This window comes from Balaenoptera physalus (genome assembly GCF_965194825.1).
Source record: "Balaenoptera physalus genome assembly, chromosome: 2".
In the NCBI taxonomy this organism is placed as follows: domain Eukaryota; kingdom Metazoa; phylum Chordata; class Mammalia; order Artiodactyla; family Balaenopteridae; genus Balaenoptera; species Balaenoptera physalus.
This window is the reverse complement of record NC_138883.1, coordinates 78652943-78673046: the sequence shown is the minus strand read 5'-3', so window position 1 is coordinate 78673046 and position 20104 is coordinate 78652943. Positions and strand designations below refer to the sequence as shown.

The window sequence follows — 20104 nt, the reverse complement described above, 5'->3', positions numbered from 1 at the left end:
TAACAAAGACAACATAAAACTTTATTTTTGTAGAACCCAATGCTGGTTAAGATGTTATAAAAATGGTATTCTCAGATTTTGTTGATGATATTTTATTAATTGGTACCTCCTTTTTGGAAAACAGTTTGGCAATATAAAGAGCCATAAAATATTTATAGCCTTTGACCCAGTAATTTGACTTCTGGGAGTCTCTCCTGAGGAAAACTAATCCAAAATATGGAAAAAATTAAATGCCCAAGAGTAAATTGGGAAACACTAAACATCCCACAAAGTGGGAATGATTAAAATGTGGTAGAGCCACTGGATAGAAGACTACATATTCATTTATAATCAAGGGGATAGAGGCCATGCAGCCACATGCTTTAATAGTAAGTGGAAAACCAATAAACACTTAGATATAAAAAGATGTGCAGAGAAGAAAATTGAAGTAAATACACCCAGTTTTAAGTGGTTGGTCTAGAATGGCAGGAGGACAAAGACCTTTTTCTTCATCTCCCTTTTTTGTGGTAATTGGTTGTCATTCAGCCTGTTCTTTTACCTGGATGCCAGTTGCATCCTTTTCTCTTCCCTGAGCTCCATGCCCAGCTTCCAAACCCCAGCCCATCCGTGTCAGTGCCACTCAAGCTCCAACTCATTCAAGAAGCCCTCCCCATCCTATCAGCCAAATGAAACTCTCCCTTTACTCTGCTCCCAATGCTATATTTTAACATGTCTATTATAGCACATATACCGTGTGCCCTGTGTGGAAGTGATATATGTGCAGTATGTGTCTGTTTCCACAACTAAGATTTTAACCCCCTAGAGGGTAGGAACTGTTGGATTTCCTTTTTTTCTTTCCACAGCATAGGGCACAGTGCTTTGTCTGTATGGTATGCCTGAATATTAGTTGAAATGAATGTCATTGCACTGAAATGAACTACTTCTGATTCCCTGGCAGGTGGAGCTCATGAAGGTCTTCAGCACTTGGGTCCCTTTGGCAACATCCCAAACATTGTGGCAGAGTTGACCGGTGACAACATTCCCAAGGACTTCAGTGAAGATCAGGGCTACCCAGACCCTCCAAATCCCTGTCCCGTTGGAAAAACAGGTAGTGGGCATGCCCTTGGGTTCTCATGAAATGTAGAGCCTTTGGGAGGAAATTAAAAATTCTAACATTGGCTGCACATGTTCAGAGAAATAGTATTTCTATTCCGATGAGCCCCTGTGTATTTGTATGTGGGTTGGAAAGGGAAGTTGACTCTAGAACCCTTGGTGAGTTCTGGTGTTCCGATACACCCCCAGAGGACTCCCCTAGCCAAGGCTTTATCTTCTGTCTCTCTCCCTCTTTGGGAATTGATGCTCTTCTCTGCACTTGCTCCATTTTTAATAAAAAGGGAGACGGATTTTCTCTTTTTTTTTTTGCCTCTTCTATGATACAATCGCTGCCCACTTTTAGTGTCTTTGGAACTTTTTAGTAATGTGGATGAACCATGCTCATTTGTTTTCCTTACCTTCTCTTGACAATCGATATTTCAACTATGTTGTAACCAGTGAGCATCTATCCTGAAATATTTCTTTGGGGGCTGGGAGGTGGCATGAGAGAGAGGGGGCCCCGGAAGGGAAGAAGTTGGTTAAGGGAGAAGGTTGAAACTTTCCTTGCTCCTCATGTATCGCTCCCACTTTCCTACCACCCAGTTCCAAAGAGAATGAATGGTGAGTGTGCTACACTTATGCTGGGCTTTGAGCAGCTTACCTTGGTGGTTCAGAGTAGTGGCTCTAGACTGATGACTACCTGAATTCAAACCCAAGGTCAAGATATGTGACCTCGAACACGTTAGTGAACCACTTGCACCTCAGTTTCCTTATTTGCAAAATGGGGGTTATTGGGGAATTAAATGAAATTATCCATGTTAAACACTTGGTACAGCACTCAGCACAGAGTAAGGACTCATTAAATGTCATCCTGATTATAAATAGCTTTGCCACTAGTAAGAAATGAATCTCTTTCCTTGGGCTTGTACTCACTTCCAGCAACAGAGTAGTCTTTTCCCCACAACCTAATAATAATACTAGGTAGTATTTATTATCCCTAATTTACATATAAGGAAACTTAGAAAGTAACTTCACCAAGGTTATCCATGTAGCAAGTAGTTGAGCCAAGGCTCAAACCCGGATCTACCTGATTCAGGACTGTGCATGCAACCACCATGTCATGCTGCCTTGCTCTGAAAATTCTGTCAGTATTGGCCCCTCAGCTTTTCTGAAACACAATACAGGCTCTCTCTGAAAGATATTCCTCTTTTCATTTAGGGCGAGGTCTCTGTTTTCCATGGGGGACAGAGGCTTCATCCTGGGATGGGACAACTAGAGTATTTGGATGTGGCCAAACTAGTGCGGGGACGCTGGCCCAGGACCACAGGAAAATCTGAATCAGCCACCTTTTACTTGCTTGTGGGACTTTGGATGGGAAGGAAGAAAGGCCAGTTCAGGCTCCATGGGGATTTGGTTAAATTGATTCGATATCATATAATACAGTGGTTCTTAATATATAGTCCCAGCAATATCAGCATTACCTGAAACTTACTGGAAATGCAGATTTTCAGGGCCTACTCCAGACCTATTGAATCAGAAGCTCTGGGGGTAGGACCCAGAAATTCATATTCTAACCTGCCTTTCAAAACCAAAGTTTTGAGAACTGTTGTTGGAGAATGGAAAGAGAACCAGAGGTTGAGCCAAGAGATCTGAGTTCTTGTCCTAATCATAGTACGTCAGTTTACTTCCCTGGACCTCAGTTTCTTCATCTGTAAAATGAAGACATAGTCAGTGCCTTAAAAAAAAAAATTCAATGTAGTCCTAGCTTATCCTGAAAGAAAAGCAATATATAGATCTATGTGATCAAGCAATAATTAGGAGCACTTAGGAGCTCCAAGATGGAGCAATCAGGGCGGGCTGATAGAATTGGATAAAAGGACCCAGCTCCCAGGACCTTTCTTGTCCGAGATTACCTGCCATTTCCTTCCCTGTCTTTTCATTAAGCTAACATACGCTGCCATATGCAGACTGCCTGACCTCTCTTGCTTTGCTATCCCTTTCCTCCATGTTAATTGCTCTAGATGAAGTTAGATAAATAGTTCAGTGAGAAGTGGGGAGCCACGTCAGAGCCACACTAGGGATTTGTTCCCAATGCTAGTGCCTTCCTCAGGGGCTTCATGCTGTTAAGGGCTGAGAGACTGGATGCTTAAAGCTGCTGGAAGGCGTCAGAGCAGTCTCAAGAGACCAGACTACCTGGCTGATTGTATTAGACCCCCTTTAGTACTGACTTTGATGCGTCACTATCCCTTTGAAAGGAAGTCTCTTTCATTCTAGTCCTGCACAAAATTCACATCCCTCCCCAGCCCCCCTTTTTAAAGCTGTTGTCTAAAACACATTAGAGACAGAAAAAAAAAAGGCTTATTTTCAGAGTATTGTGTCTAGTAATGATAGGGCTTAGGTAAAAGCAGCAGCCAAGAGGGATAACCTTTCTTGGGTTTGAATGGAAGACATGCTTTATTTCAAAGAGCATTGATAATATGAACCGTCGTTTAAAGAAAGGTGGTGAGAAGGGAACTAAAACATGGAGGAAACCTATTATGTGCCAGATGCTCTATATATGATCATCTCTATTCCTCATAGCTACCCTGTAAGGTAAGGATTTGATTATTCCCATCTCATAGATGAATAAATGGACTTTGACTAAGTTAACTTTCCCGAGAAACTAAACTCATCTGTCACTCTTGAGCTAGGATTTGAACCCTGAGCTTGGGTCTATCTTTCTGACTCCAAGCTTACCCTGTTACCACTACAACACACAACATCAAGTACTGTCTAATAATTATTGTTCTTATATAATGGAATTTCTCCAAGAAACCAGAATCATTTCTAAAGAGCCCACCCAAGAGAAAACAGAGTGAGTCATATGGAATGGTAGTATACCAGTGAAGGAAATACTTGCCGTTATGACAGATAAAAAATAATAGTGGCTTAACACAATAGAAGTTTATTTCTCATTTGTGTGAAGTCCTGCCAAAGGTGGGTGAGGGTGTGGTAGGGGTGGATGGTTCAACAATGCAGACTGCCATCTTTCATCTTTGCACTTGACATCTACAGCTGCCCTGGTCAGCAACATGTAGCAAGCAGACCGACAGATGGAGGGGGGTTGGGGAGAGAAGGAGAGGGGGTCATATAGAAGGTTTCTATGGGCCAGGCCTGGAGGTGGAGTACATCACTTCTGCCCACATTCCATTGGCCCAAACCCAGGCATATGACTCCACCTGATTGCATAGCAAGGCTGGGAAATTAGCCGTGTGCCAACGGGGAATAGGAAGTGGGTTTGGGGAGCAGCTGACCAGTGTCGGCCATGGGTAGGAGAGGAGTGGGAGTCTGGGATGAGCAAATCCCAGAAGGAAAGTGACTTAGAGTGACTGATGTGAATAGATTCTGACCTTTGGATGGCTAGTTGTTTTTAATAAATTAACTCTTAGAATAACGATAGATGTCATGGCTGTTCCTCAAAAACCTTTTGTTGTTTGCAGTAGATGATGGATGTCTAGAAAACACCCCTGACACAGCAGAGTTCAGTCGAGAATTCCAGTTACACCAGCACCTTTTTGATCCAGAACATGACTATCCAGGCTTGGGCAAGTGGGTAAGTCCAATCTTAATTGCTAATAGGTCTTATACTCTGGTACTCTGAAGGTACGGATGGCAGAGATGAGCAACACGGGTGGGGAGAGAGAAGGAAAATTGCTTAGAAGCTGATTTTTTCCAGAAATCTCTGGTTGAGAGGGACTTTAATTCCAAACCACACTCACTGTCTAGGGCTCAATACACCAATCCATCCGAAGAGTCAGGGACCTGAACCAGTCTCATTGGCTGTAGTCCCAGAGGCTTCTACTCTGGTCTACTCCACAGCCTGTGTCACAACACGTCCTAAAGTCTCACCAGTGTTTCATGCAGCTCTTATAGGAAGTATATGATATTTTTGTTTTAAAAAAAAAAGGATACTAAGAAAATTTGCAAGTTTTATCTCTAGACTGAGGCAGATGATCTCTGCAGAACTAAGGGAAGACCATGCCAGAAGCTGAGAAACAGACATGTAATTCTGCTCTATGGAAAGAGAAGATAAATTCCAAAATGTGTAGCAGTGAACTTGCTGTCAATACCAGGCAAGAATCTGTAACTGCCAGTTAAGGAAATTGTTTATAAGCACTTAGAAGAGAAATCATGACCATTTGGCATAGGTTTGCTAAAAAACAAGTTTTGTCAATCTAATTGTATTCTTCTGCTTGCCAGCATTATTCATTTACTTGCCAGCTTGTTGAGGGAAATGATGTGAGCATGGTGCATTTGGACTTCAGCAAAGTGTTTGATGAGCTCTTTCATGATCTCCTGTTTGAAGAAGTGGAGGGATACAACCTAGGCAGGAGAACATTACCAGAAGGGAGCTTCTTAAAGAGTCCATGTCAAGAGGGAGAGCGATTTCACGTGGTATCCTGTGTGTCTTAGTGCTATCCCACTCCACATTTTTATAAATGTTTGTAATAAAAACTATAGAACATGAACTTATCAGATTCTTCAGAAAGACACGAAGTTGGAAGGGAGAGCACTGAATGACAGAGTTGGGATTCAAGAAGATCCTAACAAGCTGGAACAATGAATTGAACAAGATCACAATTGAATGGAGCGAGATCTATCTTCCTGTGGCTTGGATGATGTAATCAAATGCTGAAGCCATGTGAGCAAAGTGGAAAAACACTAAGAAGTGTTAGTTCACATATACGTAGGTGGTCAATACATCTGTGGAAGGAGTGAGTGAATGAGGAATGAGGAGATACTCCTAATAGCCTAAGCCCCTCTAAAATTATAGGTCTCTTCTCAGCTCATTACTGGCAGCCGGCTTGCTGCCTACTTTACTAGGAATACTGCAATCTCAGGACTAAATTCTCTCACTTCCTTTTACGTTGTTTCAGAGAGAGAGGTCCTTGCTCATTAATAACCACTTTCATTTTTCCATCATCTTTTCCATCATCCAAGCAGTTTGATTCCCTCTCCTGTCAACATGCACGTGTTTCCTGTCTTAAAACAACAAAGCAACAATACGCTCTAAGTTAATTTTGCTTCTTCCATTATGCATTATTCTATTTCTCTTCTTTTTCATAAGCAGTTCTGTTAGGGAGAACTTGTAGAGCCATCCTGAAGCCCGCTAGCAGTGTTTAAATATGTTGAATTACATAGGCAATCACCTATAGGTTCTTGAATAGGAGACTGAAATCATGAAAGTCTTCTATAAAAGTTATTAGGGTGGCATAGGGAACGATGAAATAGAGAGAGAAGAGACTAAAGGCAGGAAAAAAATAGAGAAGGTAATTCTAGTTATGAAGGCTGTGAACATAGAGAATGTAAGTGAATCTCACCAACACGATGAGAATCCAAGACATTTCCAAGGGGGCCAGGGAACTGACTAGAATTGGTATATGGCCTATACATAGCATGAGGAGGAAAAAAGAGCTACATCAGGTTTATAAGAAATGGAAGGTATGAACTTTTCCTCTGAGGGGATTAAAAAAAAAAAACAGAAAGGAAGAAGAGAGGGAGGTAGGCGAGAAAGAAGGAAGCAGAGACAGGGTAGGAAAAAGTAGAAGACCACAGCAGAGCACTGGGAAGCAGTCCATAAGAGATGGGCAAAAGTATTGCCAAACTGAAGCAAGGGCCAGGATGGAGCCTGCTTTGTTCCAGGCACTGTGCTAGGTGCTTGATATACAGTAGTCATCAACATGGTAGTGGTCTTCGATGAGCTTACCATCTTGTGATGAACTGCATGAAAATAAAATGAACCCAACTTAGCACTGTTCAGCTTCCTGATCCAGCTATACCATGAGTATACCAGGTTAAATTAGTGGGGAAAATGGAAGAGAAGGGTAGAGGAAGACCCAGGACTGAGGACTCACGTGGTCAATTGTATGATAACAATTGAGGACGTCAAAGACACTAAAAAGGGCAGCACTGAATTCTAGGGTGACATGTCTACCTCGCCTGACTGGTAGGCTGGAAATGAGGGAGAGGATGCAAGGGGGAAATGGAGAACAGTCTGAGTGAGGGCAGAGAGCCCAACTGAGGAAGTGGGAGAGATGGAAACTTCTCTGTTGCCAACTTTCCTCACCTCTTCTTGAAAACCTTTACAGATTTCTCTCATCACGTTCCACTCACTCCCAGCACTCCAGTACAAGGCCAGCCTCCATCTCTCATTCTTTTTTGCTTCCTTCTCTAAATACTGATTTGTTTTCTCTCAGTCACTCCCATTCTTTGTCTACATCAGAGCTAAAGACTAGAAGTTAGGACTATTACAGATCAATGACCAGGAACAATGTTTACACACCTTTCTCATCCATAATTATGTGTCTGTTTAAACTTAAGTTTCCTTCATTTATTTTCTCATTACCACCCAGCAGTCAAACATGATTTGCTTGATCTTCGCATGGAAGTGTGAATTGAGTATGTCTTGCTTTTGCAAGCTGGAGTCCCGAAGCTTTCCTTAGTGTTTATAAAGAATGATGGTCTCAAGCTTGTCTTAAGCTCCACTACCCTTTAAGTTAACAAAGGAATTATCTTTCACAAGAGACCTGCACACAAGACCCTGATTCCTTATTTGCTAGTAATGTTTCCCTGTCTTTGATATTAGCTGGCGCTCAGCTGGGTTTTGAGCAGTGATTCACATATTATAAATATCAGTGTCTGTCTAATTTCCTGCATTCCTCTCTCTTTGTTCATACATCAAAATACATTTATTAAATGTACATCATATGCCTTCCAGGCCCTGTGTTAGGTGATGGAAAAACAAAGATGATGATAATAGTCATTGTATTTTATAATAAGATAGTAAATAGTCCTATTTGTTGAGCACATACTGTGAGGCAGACACTATGCTAAATACTTTACATGAATTATTTCATTCAGTCTGCCCTTCCCTATCATGCTCATTTTATAGATGAGAAAATACAGGCTTAGGGAGTTTGAATAGCGTGCCCAATACCAGAGAGCTGATGATTGGCAGAGCTTGGATTTGAACAGGACCATTCAACTCTGAGAGTTCTGTAAAAACTGGATAAATTCCTTATCTTTTCTTGGCTCATCGCTCATAGTGTGTCCTGTACAGCGGTCCTGTCGAGTCCTATCTAGGACTGGTTGTCTTTCAGACGATGTGTGTATCCACAGCATTGAGCGGCCATAACCAGAGGCTGGCTACCATAGATGTCAGCCATCTCCCCCTCCACACATTCATTGCTGAGTGTTATTCACTTAGGAAAAAGTTGTCTCAAAGCAAATGTTTCTCCTTTCCAAGTGCTTTCCACATCTTTTCATCAGCAGCTCAGGTCTTGAATTGGATGCACTTGAACGGAGCCATGAACCTGAGCCATGGGAGAAATGAGACACAGGACCCTCTGCCTTTCTTTATCTTTCATGCCCTCAATGTGTCTGAAGAGTCGCATGCTCTTCAATTTGGGTTTCTCTCATGTTTCCGTATCATTAGACATGAGCTATGCCTTTCTGATATGTTCTTAGTGTTTCCCTCGGGAGGCCCATGAAGCCAGTTTGTCCCAGAATTGGTGGTGACTTGGGCAACGTGGTGACTGCCAAGTTTCTCCAGTGTAAAATTAGTATCTTTCCCTTCGAAATTAATCATTGATCTATGGGGATTTACTTCAAGACTGTATAAATATTCTGTACCCATTAAACTTTCAACTAACAATTTCAGTATCCATTGATGACACTCAACAGAATCAATGATAACTATGATAGTTGTAAAATGGTGATTTTTTTAAAACTCTACTATTCTTTCGGCATTTCTTGGTTGGCATTCTCTTCTAAGCAAGATTTTTTTCCCTGCTCCCCCATTTATTTATTTGTTTTAAAATTTATTATCAGTATAGATTCATTGTTTCCTATTATTATTTATTTTGCTGTTCAAACTGTCCTAGATTTAGCCAGTGGGAGTCTCTGCAGCCTGGCTTTTCTTTCCTTTCACCATGTCTCATCACTTTTTGAGTACTTCCTTACTTTCTGGCCCAATCAGATATCCCAACTTCATTCATCCTTGTACTTTCCCTGCCCTAGCCCTAGAATCAGACATCTCTCTAAGAAGCCTCTCTGGTTCCATTTAGGAATGGAATTTGAAGCCAAGATCTGGGCAGTTGTCGAAAATCTTGATGGCACCATGGAAAGCTCTCTCCATGAACTCAAACCTGCTACTCACCTGGAAACCAGGCTCACTGCTCCCCCCTCCCCACCCCACCTATAGGGAATGGGTGTCAGGAAAGGGGCTGGTTTCTTCTCATTCGTTTTTGTATACTTCTTTCACCCACCTGCCAGTCCCTGCCTTTAAGTCCATATGATAGCGGGGCTAATCGCGAATGCCAAGGCCACTGTCAGGCAGGAGTTGGAAAGCATCCTGCTAATCCTAACCTGTGCTCTTAGGGAAACACAGGGACCATCCTTGAGAGGAAGACTTGACAGACCTTTGCATTTCTTTTTGAATGAAGCCTCTTATGAGTATAACCTGTCCCACGACCTTCTAAAGGGGAGTTACTAAAATGCTGCTGTCTTTAACCCTGCTGGCGGCACAGTGGACCTCTGCCATGGCCGATTGTCTGTCCCACCCCGTGGTACCAGCTCGAGGGCCCCTGTGCCCTCCCTCCCGCTCAGGCACCTGATCCCGGTGATGCCCATGAACAAGCCTCTTTCCTGGCCCCCTATCTCCCAACCCCCTTCCCCAGCTTTAGCACGAACTCCCAGGACATTCTCTTGCATCAGGAAGTGTTTCATCCACAGAAAGGCAAGTACAGACAATGGGAATGAGCTTCACAGCAATATCCTCATTCCTCGAGTGAATGATCTGCAAGTCCGTCTTTTCTCCCTTCTGAGATTAAACTGATCAGTTCTCCAAATGAGCATGAGATGGAGGCTGCGGCCAGGACCGGCCTTTGGGGCTGTGGAGGCTCCTTGACGCCCTGGCACGGCCTCCGTGCATAGCTGAGGTTGGGCAAGAGATGCACATTGTAAATTGTGGGTGGAGTAGATTTTAATGAACATGAAAACTATGAAGCTCGTTCTTGGCATTTGTCATTTTCATTTGCAAATCTATCATGAAAAAAAATTTATATCCAGACAGCTCAGGAGATACTAGGATTGTAGAAACTTGTTCCCTACCAGAACTCTGTCGTCTCCTTTTTTTTTTTTCAATCAATGTCAGGGTATTTTATTTAGAGTAAGATGAATCACCTCTTTTATACATTATCTCCCTTCTGATTAAAAAATCAAATAAAACAACAGCCTAAGAAAGCCCCCAATTCCCCTTCTCCCGTTCTCCCTCAGGTTAAGTGTTCTGTCTCTTGTAATCCCAACAGAATGGAAATCTATTCAGCATGCGCCTGATATTCTAGAGCTCATTTAAGTCCACTATGTGTTTGAAATCCAGCAATATGAGGAAACACTTACACAAACTGTGGTAACGGAGCCTGTCCCCACCGCCCAGCCCCAACACAACTTTCCTTCTGCCAAGAAGTTTTTTGGCAGTTTTTAAAAGGTTCACTCTATTAAAAATGTTATAGACCGAATGTTTTTCCAATTGCCTTGACTGGGGGCACTGACTCAAGCCACAAGAGGAAGGGTCACAGAAGTCAGGTGTCTCGTTTGCTTACACAGAGGATTGTTACTAATAGTCAGACCCTACTCTAGAGAACGATTTATGTGTACAGCTCATAAAAAGGGAGTTAGATACCAAAGTAAAATAAGATAAAGTTGTTTGTTTTAAACAAAGCCTGTTCAAAGTGAGGAGATGGGTCTCCAGTGCCCCTTGTGTGTTAGAACGTCGTATTTTCTTGTTTATGTGATTGTTGATGACACTGGGGTGCCTCGGGGCATTGCAGAGCACTTTATTAAAAGCTGTACAACCACCGGCTTTTCTCTTGTGGTCCATCTTTCTGCCACGACATTCCTTTCATCTGGCTTCATTTCCAAAATATGTGTATGCAAATATCCAGGGGGACACACAAGGTGTAAAATAGACGTTGACCAAATGTGATCCATACTTCTGCATTTGTGTTTTCTTTTCTCCCCACTCTAGAACAAGAAGCTCCTTTATGAGAAGATGAAAGGAGGACAGAGACGCAAGCGGAGGGTAATGCCTGGCTGGCTGGCGGGCTGTGGGGATGCCTGGAGCTTTCTGAGCCGGGGCAGTTGACAGGCCATTAGCCTCAGTGGTTGGAAAGTAGCAGAATCCTTTCACGTGCTGAACAGTAGTCCTGAGAGACAAGGGCCATGCCTAAAAAGTCTGCCCTTGGTTTCTGCGATGTCTTCCCCAAGCTTTAGCATGTGATTTTTAGTGGCATGCTAAGTTTTGTGGCAATTCCACCAGCTCCATTGCACTCACAAAATGTCAATTGCATCCATGGTGTAGGGATGCGGGGAGTACAGGAGGGTATGTCTTTCCTCAAAGGGTCTGTAGGCCACTGGGGGAAACTGCTCACACCTCTGCATCAATTATATAAAAACTCGAGACAGGAGCCAGGAACTGTTGAACTGCCTGCTCCAGGCAATAATTTTGAAGGAATGTAGGGGCAGAAGATGAGATGAACAAACCTCATTCCTTCTACATACTTTTTTCCCTTGCTCTAGCCAGATTGATGTAAAAATTCACTAGATCCATTATATTTGTTCGCTGACTGGTGAATTTACTGCAGGCTTAGTTATTAACCGTCTCTGAGCTGCCCAAGGTGCTGTGCATTTACCCACTACAGTGATGTCTCTTGTAAAGCTGATGTCAATTTGCTTTGGGTTTCCAATGCATTTTATGGTGTTGAGACTGAACAAGCGGTCAGTGGTTGGTGCCTTCCTAGACAAAACCACCTGCCATTTGTTTTGGATCAGATGGAGGAAAAAGTTAAAGTCCTGCTTATTCCATAGCAAAGTGCTGCCAGGGAGTAACCGTTTTAGTTAAAATATACAAACCAAACTGTATACCCAAGGCTACTGACTGTTTATTTAGAATAGCAAGTGCCTGGATCCTGGCAAAATTTGGGAATCTGGACAGTGGTAATTGTGGCCATTCTGAATAGTTTTGCCGAATCCAGGCAGAGAATGCTTTAAGAGGTGCGGATTTTCTGGACTCAACATTAATTCCTCAGGTCCCTGAAACAGAAAGTTCCAAGCCCCTGTGCTGCCTGACAAAATACAGAAGACCCATGGCCGGTTTTCTATTTGAGAAGCAAAGTTTTGCTTGTAAACAGATCTTCAGAGAGTTAATGGGGTTATTAGGGGTTTTTCTTGGGTGATTACAGTTTCTCGTGGCAGATGATGGCAGGAAGGGTCCAAAGGGTATAATGCGGTCTTGAGAGAACATCAAGAAATTCTATTCCAAGAGCTCAGAATACCCATAATTTACCAGTAAGATGGCTTGAGCATCTCCCCGTGGCACAACAAGGACATTTCCAAATCAGACCAATGACCGTACCAAAATGAATAACTTAGCATGAAGCTTTAATCGCCTCTACGTCCTGACTCACTATTCCTTCTGCCCTGACTCAGTTAATGACTGTGGGTCATGATTTAGGTCATTTTTCCATGAGACCAGTGATTACCAAAACTCAGGATTCTGGCTAGAGCACATGTTATAAAGGATTTTACTTTGGCTTCAACTTCCTCCACGTAGGAGAGGCTTAGAGTTTATGAAAATAAAGATCACTTTGATCCAGAGGTATCAAGTTCTTCCTACTCTCAGGCATCTATTGATACAAAGATCCATGCTCATGCCATAAACCAGGGGCCTTTCAGGTCTGGTGGAGAAACAGAACTTGCCTTCCCTGTCATCAGGCCTCGGGTGGTGTTCCCACCTTAACTGAAGACTTTAAACGACTCCCTCAATTGCGCGAATCAATATAAAGAAATTATGGGCTTTTGTGAAAAATCAAGGCTTTCTCCAACGAAGCTCAGCATCTGCTGTGGTTTCCAGAGGTCACTAAAAGCAGGGATCCCATCCCAGTGGTTCTGGCGGTTGTGAAGTGGCAATAATGTTCTCTGTGTAACCTAGCCAGTCTCTCACCCAAGGGAGAAGGTAAATATCTAAGTGCCTTGAGTTCTTCAGAGGATAATTAAAACCAAGTATCATCATTATTATTACTCTTATGTGTAGGATTCAATACTCATAGACATTTATCAAAAAAGTTCAAGCCCTGCATGCTGCAACTAAGACCCAGTGCAGCCAAATAAATAAATAAATATTTTAAAAAAAATACTATCGTCGTTTAAATTAAAAAAAAAAAAAGTTCAAGTGATTGCTCCTGTTACTTCCTCATTAATTCACTTCCCCTGCCCTCTATCATTTGTCATGTTCCGGGTCTGGGCCGAAGGACTTGCTGCCATGACAGTCCCTTACCAGGAGGGATTCTCCCCAGAGTTACAACAGAGCCTCAGGTGGTTTTATGCAAATTTCTATACTTGCTCAAATCTGGTTGAATTCCTAGTTGCTTCCAGAGTAAAAGGTCAATTCACCTTTTAAATGACTTCGCAAACTGTTTAACTCTTAAGATGTATCTTGTTGATATTTGAGATATACTATTACTTAAAGAGTTTATCAACCCTTTATTCCCATATTTGATAACATGAATATCTCATATCCTTTTAAAATATATTAGAATTTTTAGTAAAATATATTTTTACTAAAGAACAATCAAAATATTTATAATACTGAATACACTTTTTCAGTCCACACATGCTCCACCTAGCCAGAGATTCTGATACGATTCCCTGGGATAGGCCAGGCCATTCCAGTTGACAATTCCTGATATAAAAAGGTATTTTAGTTATTTAAAATATTTTAAAGATGCTTCCCAGCAAAGTACTGTTATTTGGTGACATATCACTTTTCAGATATATGAGGACATTGCATACTTTGTAACTCTCAGCTTGTTGGTGCTGCATTTTTGCAGAATGTGTGGGACCTTTCATCATTCATGTTTTACCTGTCAGAATGTGGAAGGACATTCATAAATACTAAACTCAGATTCCAGGCCTTCTCTTTTGGAGAGTGTCTGCTCACCCTTTGAAAGTTATGGCAGACAATGTCCCCTGGGCAAGAGAGACCCCCTGCAAAATGCCTGCATTCATCAATGGGGCCTAGAGGTGTGATGGGATTGCTGATTATTTGTAACTGCAGCTTCTTTCTTATGTTTTTGTTCAATTATTGGCAGGCAACTTCAATAAACAAATACCTTCCAAAACTTCTGAATTTTTTCTGCTTGCTAAATACTATGTTGTAAAGCTCCAGTTACTAGTTCAAATCCAAACCTCAAAAAATAGATATGAATTAGAGAAAGAATGGAAAAAACCTTGACTCATTCAGAATACCAACAGCTGAAAAGGATTTCAGATGGTGGAGTCTTGAGTCAAAAATAAAGGAGCTTTCTGTATAACTTCCTTCTTTTCTTCGCGTTTTGAATTTGACTGAGGGAAGGTGAAAATGATTGCTAGAGCCCCTGATGCGTCCTCTTTAAGTAGAATACTGCTTTGAAAGAATCAGTCACAGCAACAGGTGATCTGTGACCACTCTGCAGATACTAATTCCCATTTGGCCCTGCTCTATCATCGTCTTTAGAACATTCTTCTTGTAAAATGATTTAATGCAGTTCACATTCTCTCTCCCCTAAAATAAGGCCATAGGATAGTAATTCTGTTTCATGTGAGGCTTTGTATCTAAGTTAATAGTGAGGGTTTCTTAGCTGGTTCACTTCAAATCTTTATGCCAAAAAAGGAGATGGAGCCAAATTGTATCTGATAATTAGCTGTGTGAAATAGTTGTGTGAAAGACAGAGACACATCCGTCAGTCAATGTTTCTCTGGCCACTGAGGTATTGATTAGTGCACCGGCATAATCATCTGGTAGGTAGTAGGCACCACTGTTACCTTGTTAACCCAATAGGCCAGAAACAATTCTCGTTCACTTCTGTGCGATGTCTGTATCTGATGTTCACGTATGACTCCAAACCATGTACTTTTTTCAGAGTGTCAATCCATATCTGCAAGGACAGAGACTGGACAATGTTGTGGCGAAGAAGTCAGTCCCTCATTTTTCAGATGAGGATAAGGACCCAGAGTAAAGTGAAGATGCTGAGTGGAAACCCACGCGACCTGTTAGACCTCCTCGGTGTTGTTTATGTGCACACGTTGTTAGAGCCCCTGTGAATGGCAGCATGTTTCTAATTTAGACAAGTATGGATGAAAAGCAGCTGTATTTTGATATCCTATTGTCCTTCACACCGATAGCTCTGCTTTCTGCCAAATTAGGATAAGAGCTTTTTTTTCTTTAAATGTGGAGCTGCAGTGAGCATTAAAATTAAAACGTATGTGTCAATAACAATAAAAAGCAAATGAATGAAATGTCCTGCGATTTCTTACGGTTTAAAATGGTGTTTCGGGTGGCACTGTTTTGGCCAAGTCTGTAAAAGGCTGGCATTTGATTTTGATTATGTAGTTAATCCAGCCCTTGGGCATTATTACACACCAATAAAGAAGATTGTACCCAGGAGGAGCTGACACATTTCACTTGGCTGCATCTTAATAAATGTGTATGCAAGCATGAGTATGTGAATTTCTTTTTAATTTAGAGCATTATAAAAACACTTTCTTTGCTTACTAGAACACACTCACAAATATGATCTTATCTGATCTTAACAATAATACGGTGAAGTAAATGGGGGGGGATTATTATTCCCATTTTACAGATGGTGGGACTGAGACTCAGCTTCCACGGAAAGCTGAAAGTGGCACAGTCAGTACTCAGGGACTAAGGTCTGCTGACTCTGACTTTTTATTCAGCAAACATTGTTTCTACCATGTGCCAGGCACAGGGCTGGGCTCTGGGGGGCGCCCTGGGGCCTCACACTGACACCAGCCAGGCCCTCAGGCAGCAAAGCATCCAATCCATGAGCTCTGAGTAGGTCAGTCAGCTCCATGCTGCTTTCAAAGCTTGGAATGGCAGATGCAGACGTGCTCTCCTGCACGCTTCTGCAGAGGCAGGCAATTTTCTTTCAGCCGAGTCTTCCCAAGTCAGAAAAATCAGTGAAAGGCTGGCAGGAATCGGTTCACTGGTGAGATTATTTTCGTGCTCTTTATACCTCCTCACTGTAAAAGAGATGATGGTTTCAGGCTTTGATATCATTGGCCTCAATTTCGTCGTCTATAAGAGGGAGACGGCAGTGAGAAAGGACTCAGGGAGAAAGATCATTCTTGATTTTAATTTTAATAACTGCATATTAAATCCAAATGTCAGTGACTTGTCTAATAGAAATAGCTTGTCCATATTTAGTTAGCATGTGAGTCTGTTATTATTTATACAAATCAAGAAAGGTATTGGCCCCTGTTTTACGGCAGGAGGCATTTTTCCTAGAGGGCTTCACCAGGCAATTTCTCCACAACCTGTAGTGTCATTTCAAAAGCATCATTACCACCTGATCTTAAGAGAGAGTTCCCTCAAGTCCTAGAGACGTATAGAGCTGGGAGGGTCTCCTTTATGGATTCTGTGTTTTGTAGGCATTTTAATTACATTTTATACCAGTTCCGGTCCTCTTAGAAAAAACAAAGGACATCTCTTTCTCCAAGATTGGACAGAAAGAAGGAAAATGGCTAAAGACATGCTTTGAGGTCATGGGGAAAGAAGTAGAAGTGAAGCAGGAGAAGGGGAGGTCATTGTGCCTGGGTTAGGCTTGTTCGCCTTCCAATGCCTTTTCTGCCCTCCCCTGTTTCGCAGGCTGCCTTGTCAGCTGACTTCAGGCTGGGTTTAATGTGAGGTCGCTGAGGGCGGAGTAGAAGGTGAGAAAATGGGAGAAAACAAGGTAATTCATTTTTGCTCCCAGTCGCTGCATCTCCTCTGAGGCTCCATCTCCTGCCAGGTAAGCCCGGCCCCTGGGCCCCAGTCATGTCACCTCTTCCACTGGTCCCTGCAGCCTAAGGAGGCCATGGCTTCTGTCATATTGTTAATCTCTGGGTTATTTCACCGACTCCTGTTTGGCTTCCTGGCCTTTCTATCACCTGTATAACCCATTCTCTACATTGAATTATTTCTGTTTGAAAGCTTTAGAGTGTTTTCTGTTTTCCTGGTTGGCCGCTGACTGATGCAGTCATCCATAGGGGAAATCAAGAATTAAGTTTAAGTATTCTGAGAAAAATTGAGAACAAGCATTGTGGAGAACGAAGAGGACAGTGCCCCTCGATCACTAATGTAATATGATTCACACGGGGATATTGTTAAACGCACGCTCTGACACAGTAGTTCCAGGAAGGGCCTCAGATTTTGCATTTCTTATAAGTTCATAGGTGATGCTGGTACTCCTGGTCCATGGGCAACACCTTGAGTTGCACAGAAATAGGGAATTAGGAGAGGATGGATGAAAGTGCATGAACTGCTCTGAGAGCCCACTTAATAACTTAGTCTGAATTCGTAAGGACCCTGCCAACATTGTTTAGTAACCTTCTCCAGCCACTGTCAACATGTTGGGAGGAAGAGCAGACAGGGCAGACGTGAGACTGAGCCCCACAGATTGGCACATGGTAGAACGTCAAGGAGTCAAGATACTAAAACATGAGGGAAAGCAACCCTGAGATGCCCCATTATAGACATGAGGCTCTGTAGTGGGTCGGGTTGGATCAATGATCTGGGAAAGGTCAAAAGATTAGCGGAAATGATGTGGCTTGAAATAAGCTTCAATAGGGACAAAAGAAAACAAGAGGGAAAGGTAAAGAGTTGGTTACCTGAGGGAAGCTGAGTTTGGATTCTCGGCAAAGGAAAAATTTCGAGCGACGATGAATGACATCTCCGTTGTGACAACTACAGGAGATAGAGTTGAGTGGAGCTGAAGATCAATGGGCTTGAGGAAGTAGAAAAACTGTAAAGTCAGAGAACAAAAGACAGGATCACTAATGCGAGAGGTAAAGTCTTCGAGTTAGGGGGGGAGATCAGGGGAGTAAGATTCCGTATGAGGTCAAAGCTGCACACAAGGCTTGTAGAGTGCAGGCTGAATCTGGGGTCTAAGAGCCTCTGACACTGGCATTCTGTGTGCCTATGCATACCCATGCATACCTGGTGGGTTTTTTTTTTCCTTAGGAGTTCCAGATTCTCAAAGGGATCTGTGACCCCACAAAAGTTTAGAAGTCACTGCTGAGAGTAGTAGTGTGAGCCATGTTGGTCATCACTGAGGAACAGTAAAGTTTGTCGTGAGGGGCCCTTGAGAAAGAAAGAAGAGGGTAGAGTAACTTCTCTTATGTGGATTTCAAAAGAAAATTGTCAGAGCCAATAATCATCAATGGCTTCTAACCACCAGGTGAAAGACCAAAGAGTTAATTGCTAATAGATCAACCAGGCCAGCAGCACCTGAACCCACTAGTCAATCAGATCAAACAAGAGACAGATATTATGTGCCTCCTGGTGTGATTAATATGAAGCACTGTCAATGAAATACTCTTGCCCAAACAATCTTACCTGAACCACTGGGTTTAACTCCCTGCTAATAGAAACAGGTTAAACACACCACTAGGAAGCAATCACCAAAATCCAGAATGGGGGAGACTCTACAGGACAAGCGACCCAGCATTTTTCAACAAATAAATAGCAGGAATAAAAAAATAGATGGGGAACTATTATTATAGATTTAGAATGACTTAAGAGACATACAATCCAAATACAATGTGTGAGTCTTAATTGTATCCTGACTCAAATGAAAAAGACACTGATCAGACAACTGGGGAAATTTGAGTAATGACTGGACATTTGGTGGTATTTAAGTGTTATGAGATACTATGAGATTTTAATTTTTTATTATTTATTTTATTGAAGTACAGTTTATTTACAATGTTGTGTTGCTTTCTGGTATACAGCAAAGGATTTGGTTATACATATATATATTCTTTTTCAGATTCTTTTCCATTATAAGTTATTACAAGGTATTGAATATAGTTCCCTGGGCTATACAGTAGGACCTTGTGGTTTATTTTATGTATAATAGTGTGTATCTATTAATCCCAAACTCCTAATTTATCCATCTCCCCTTTCCACTTTGGAAACCATAAGTTTGTTTTCTATGTCTGTGAGTCTGTTTCTGTTTTGCAAATAAGTTCACTTGTATCATTTTTTTTAGTTTCCACATATAAGTGAAATCATATGACATTTGTCTTTCTCTGTCTGACTTACTTCACTTAGTATGATAATCTCTAGGTCCATTCATGTTGCTGCAAATGACATTATTGCATTCTTTTTTATGGCTGAATAATATTCCATTGTATATGTGTACCACATCTTCTTTATCCATTTGTCTGTTGATGGACATTTAGGTTGCTTCCATGTCTTGGCTATTGTATAATAAGTAGTTCTGCAATGAACACTGGGGTGCATGTATCTTTCCAAAGTATGGTTTTCTCCGGATATATGCCCAATAGTGGGATTGCTGGATCACATGATAGCTCTATTTTTAGTTTTTTAAAGGACGTCCATATTGTTCTCCATAGTGGCTGTACAAATTTACATTCCCACCAACAGTGTAGGAGGGTTCCCTTTTCTCCACACCCTGTCCAGCATTTATTGTTTGTAGATTTTTTTATGATAGCCCTTCTGACTAGTGCGAGGTGATACCATACTTCATTGTAGTTTTGATTTCTCACATAATTAGCAATGTTGAGCATTTTTTCATGTGCCTGTTGGCCATCTGTATGTCTCCTTTGGTGAAATGTCTGTTTAGGCGTTTTGCCCATTTTTTGATTGGGTTGTTTGATTTTTTGATATTGAGCTGTATGAGCTGTTTGTATATTTGGGAAATTAAGCCCTTGTTGGTCACATCATTTGCAAATATTTTCTCCCATTTTGTAGGTTGTCTTTTCATTTTGTTTATGGTTTCCTTTGCTGTAAAAAAGCTTTTAAGTTTGATTAGGTCCCATTAATTTATTTTTGCTTTTATTTCTTTTGCCTTGGGAGACTGACCTAAAAAAACATTACTATGATTTATGTCATAGAATGTTTTGCCTATGTTCCCTTCTAGAAGTTTTATGGTAT

General features: G+C 41.7%; 1 protein-coding gene across 3 annotated transcripts in view; it reads left to right on the top strand.

The window, feature by feature from the left end:
• The window catches only part of SCG5 (secretogranin V), a 53805-nt gene extending 38159 nt beyond the window's left edge, over positions 1-15646 (top strand). For 2 of the 3 annotated variants that reach the window (XM_082452548.1, XM_082452546.1), the window contains 4 exons: positions 938-1087; positions 4551-4663; positions 11138-11191; positions 15069-15646. In XM_082452548.1, the coding sequence (XP_082308674.1) occupies positions 938-1087; positions 4551-4663; positions 11138-11191; positions 15069-15164 (413 nt within the window). In that variant the 3' untranslated portion in view covers positions 15165-15646. The remainder of the gene's footprint in view (positions 1-937; positions 1088-4550; positions 4664-11137; positions 11192-15068) is intronic. The other variant, XM_082452547.1, reaches the window with a different exon arrangement.
• The last annotated feature ends 4458 nt before the right edge of the window (positions 15647-20104 follow it).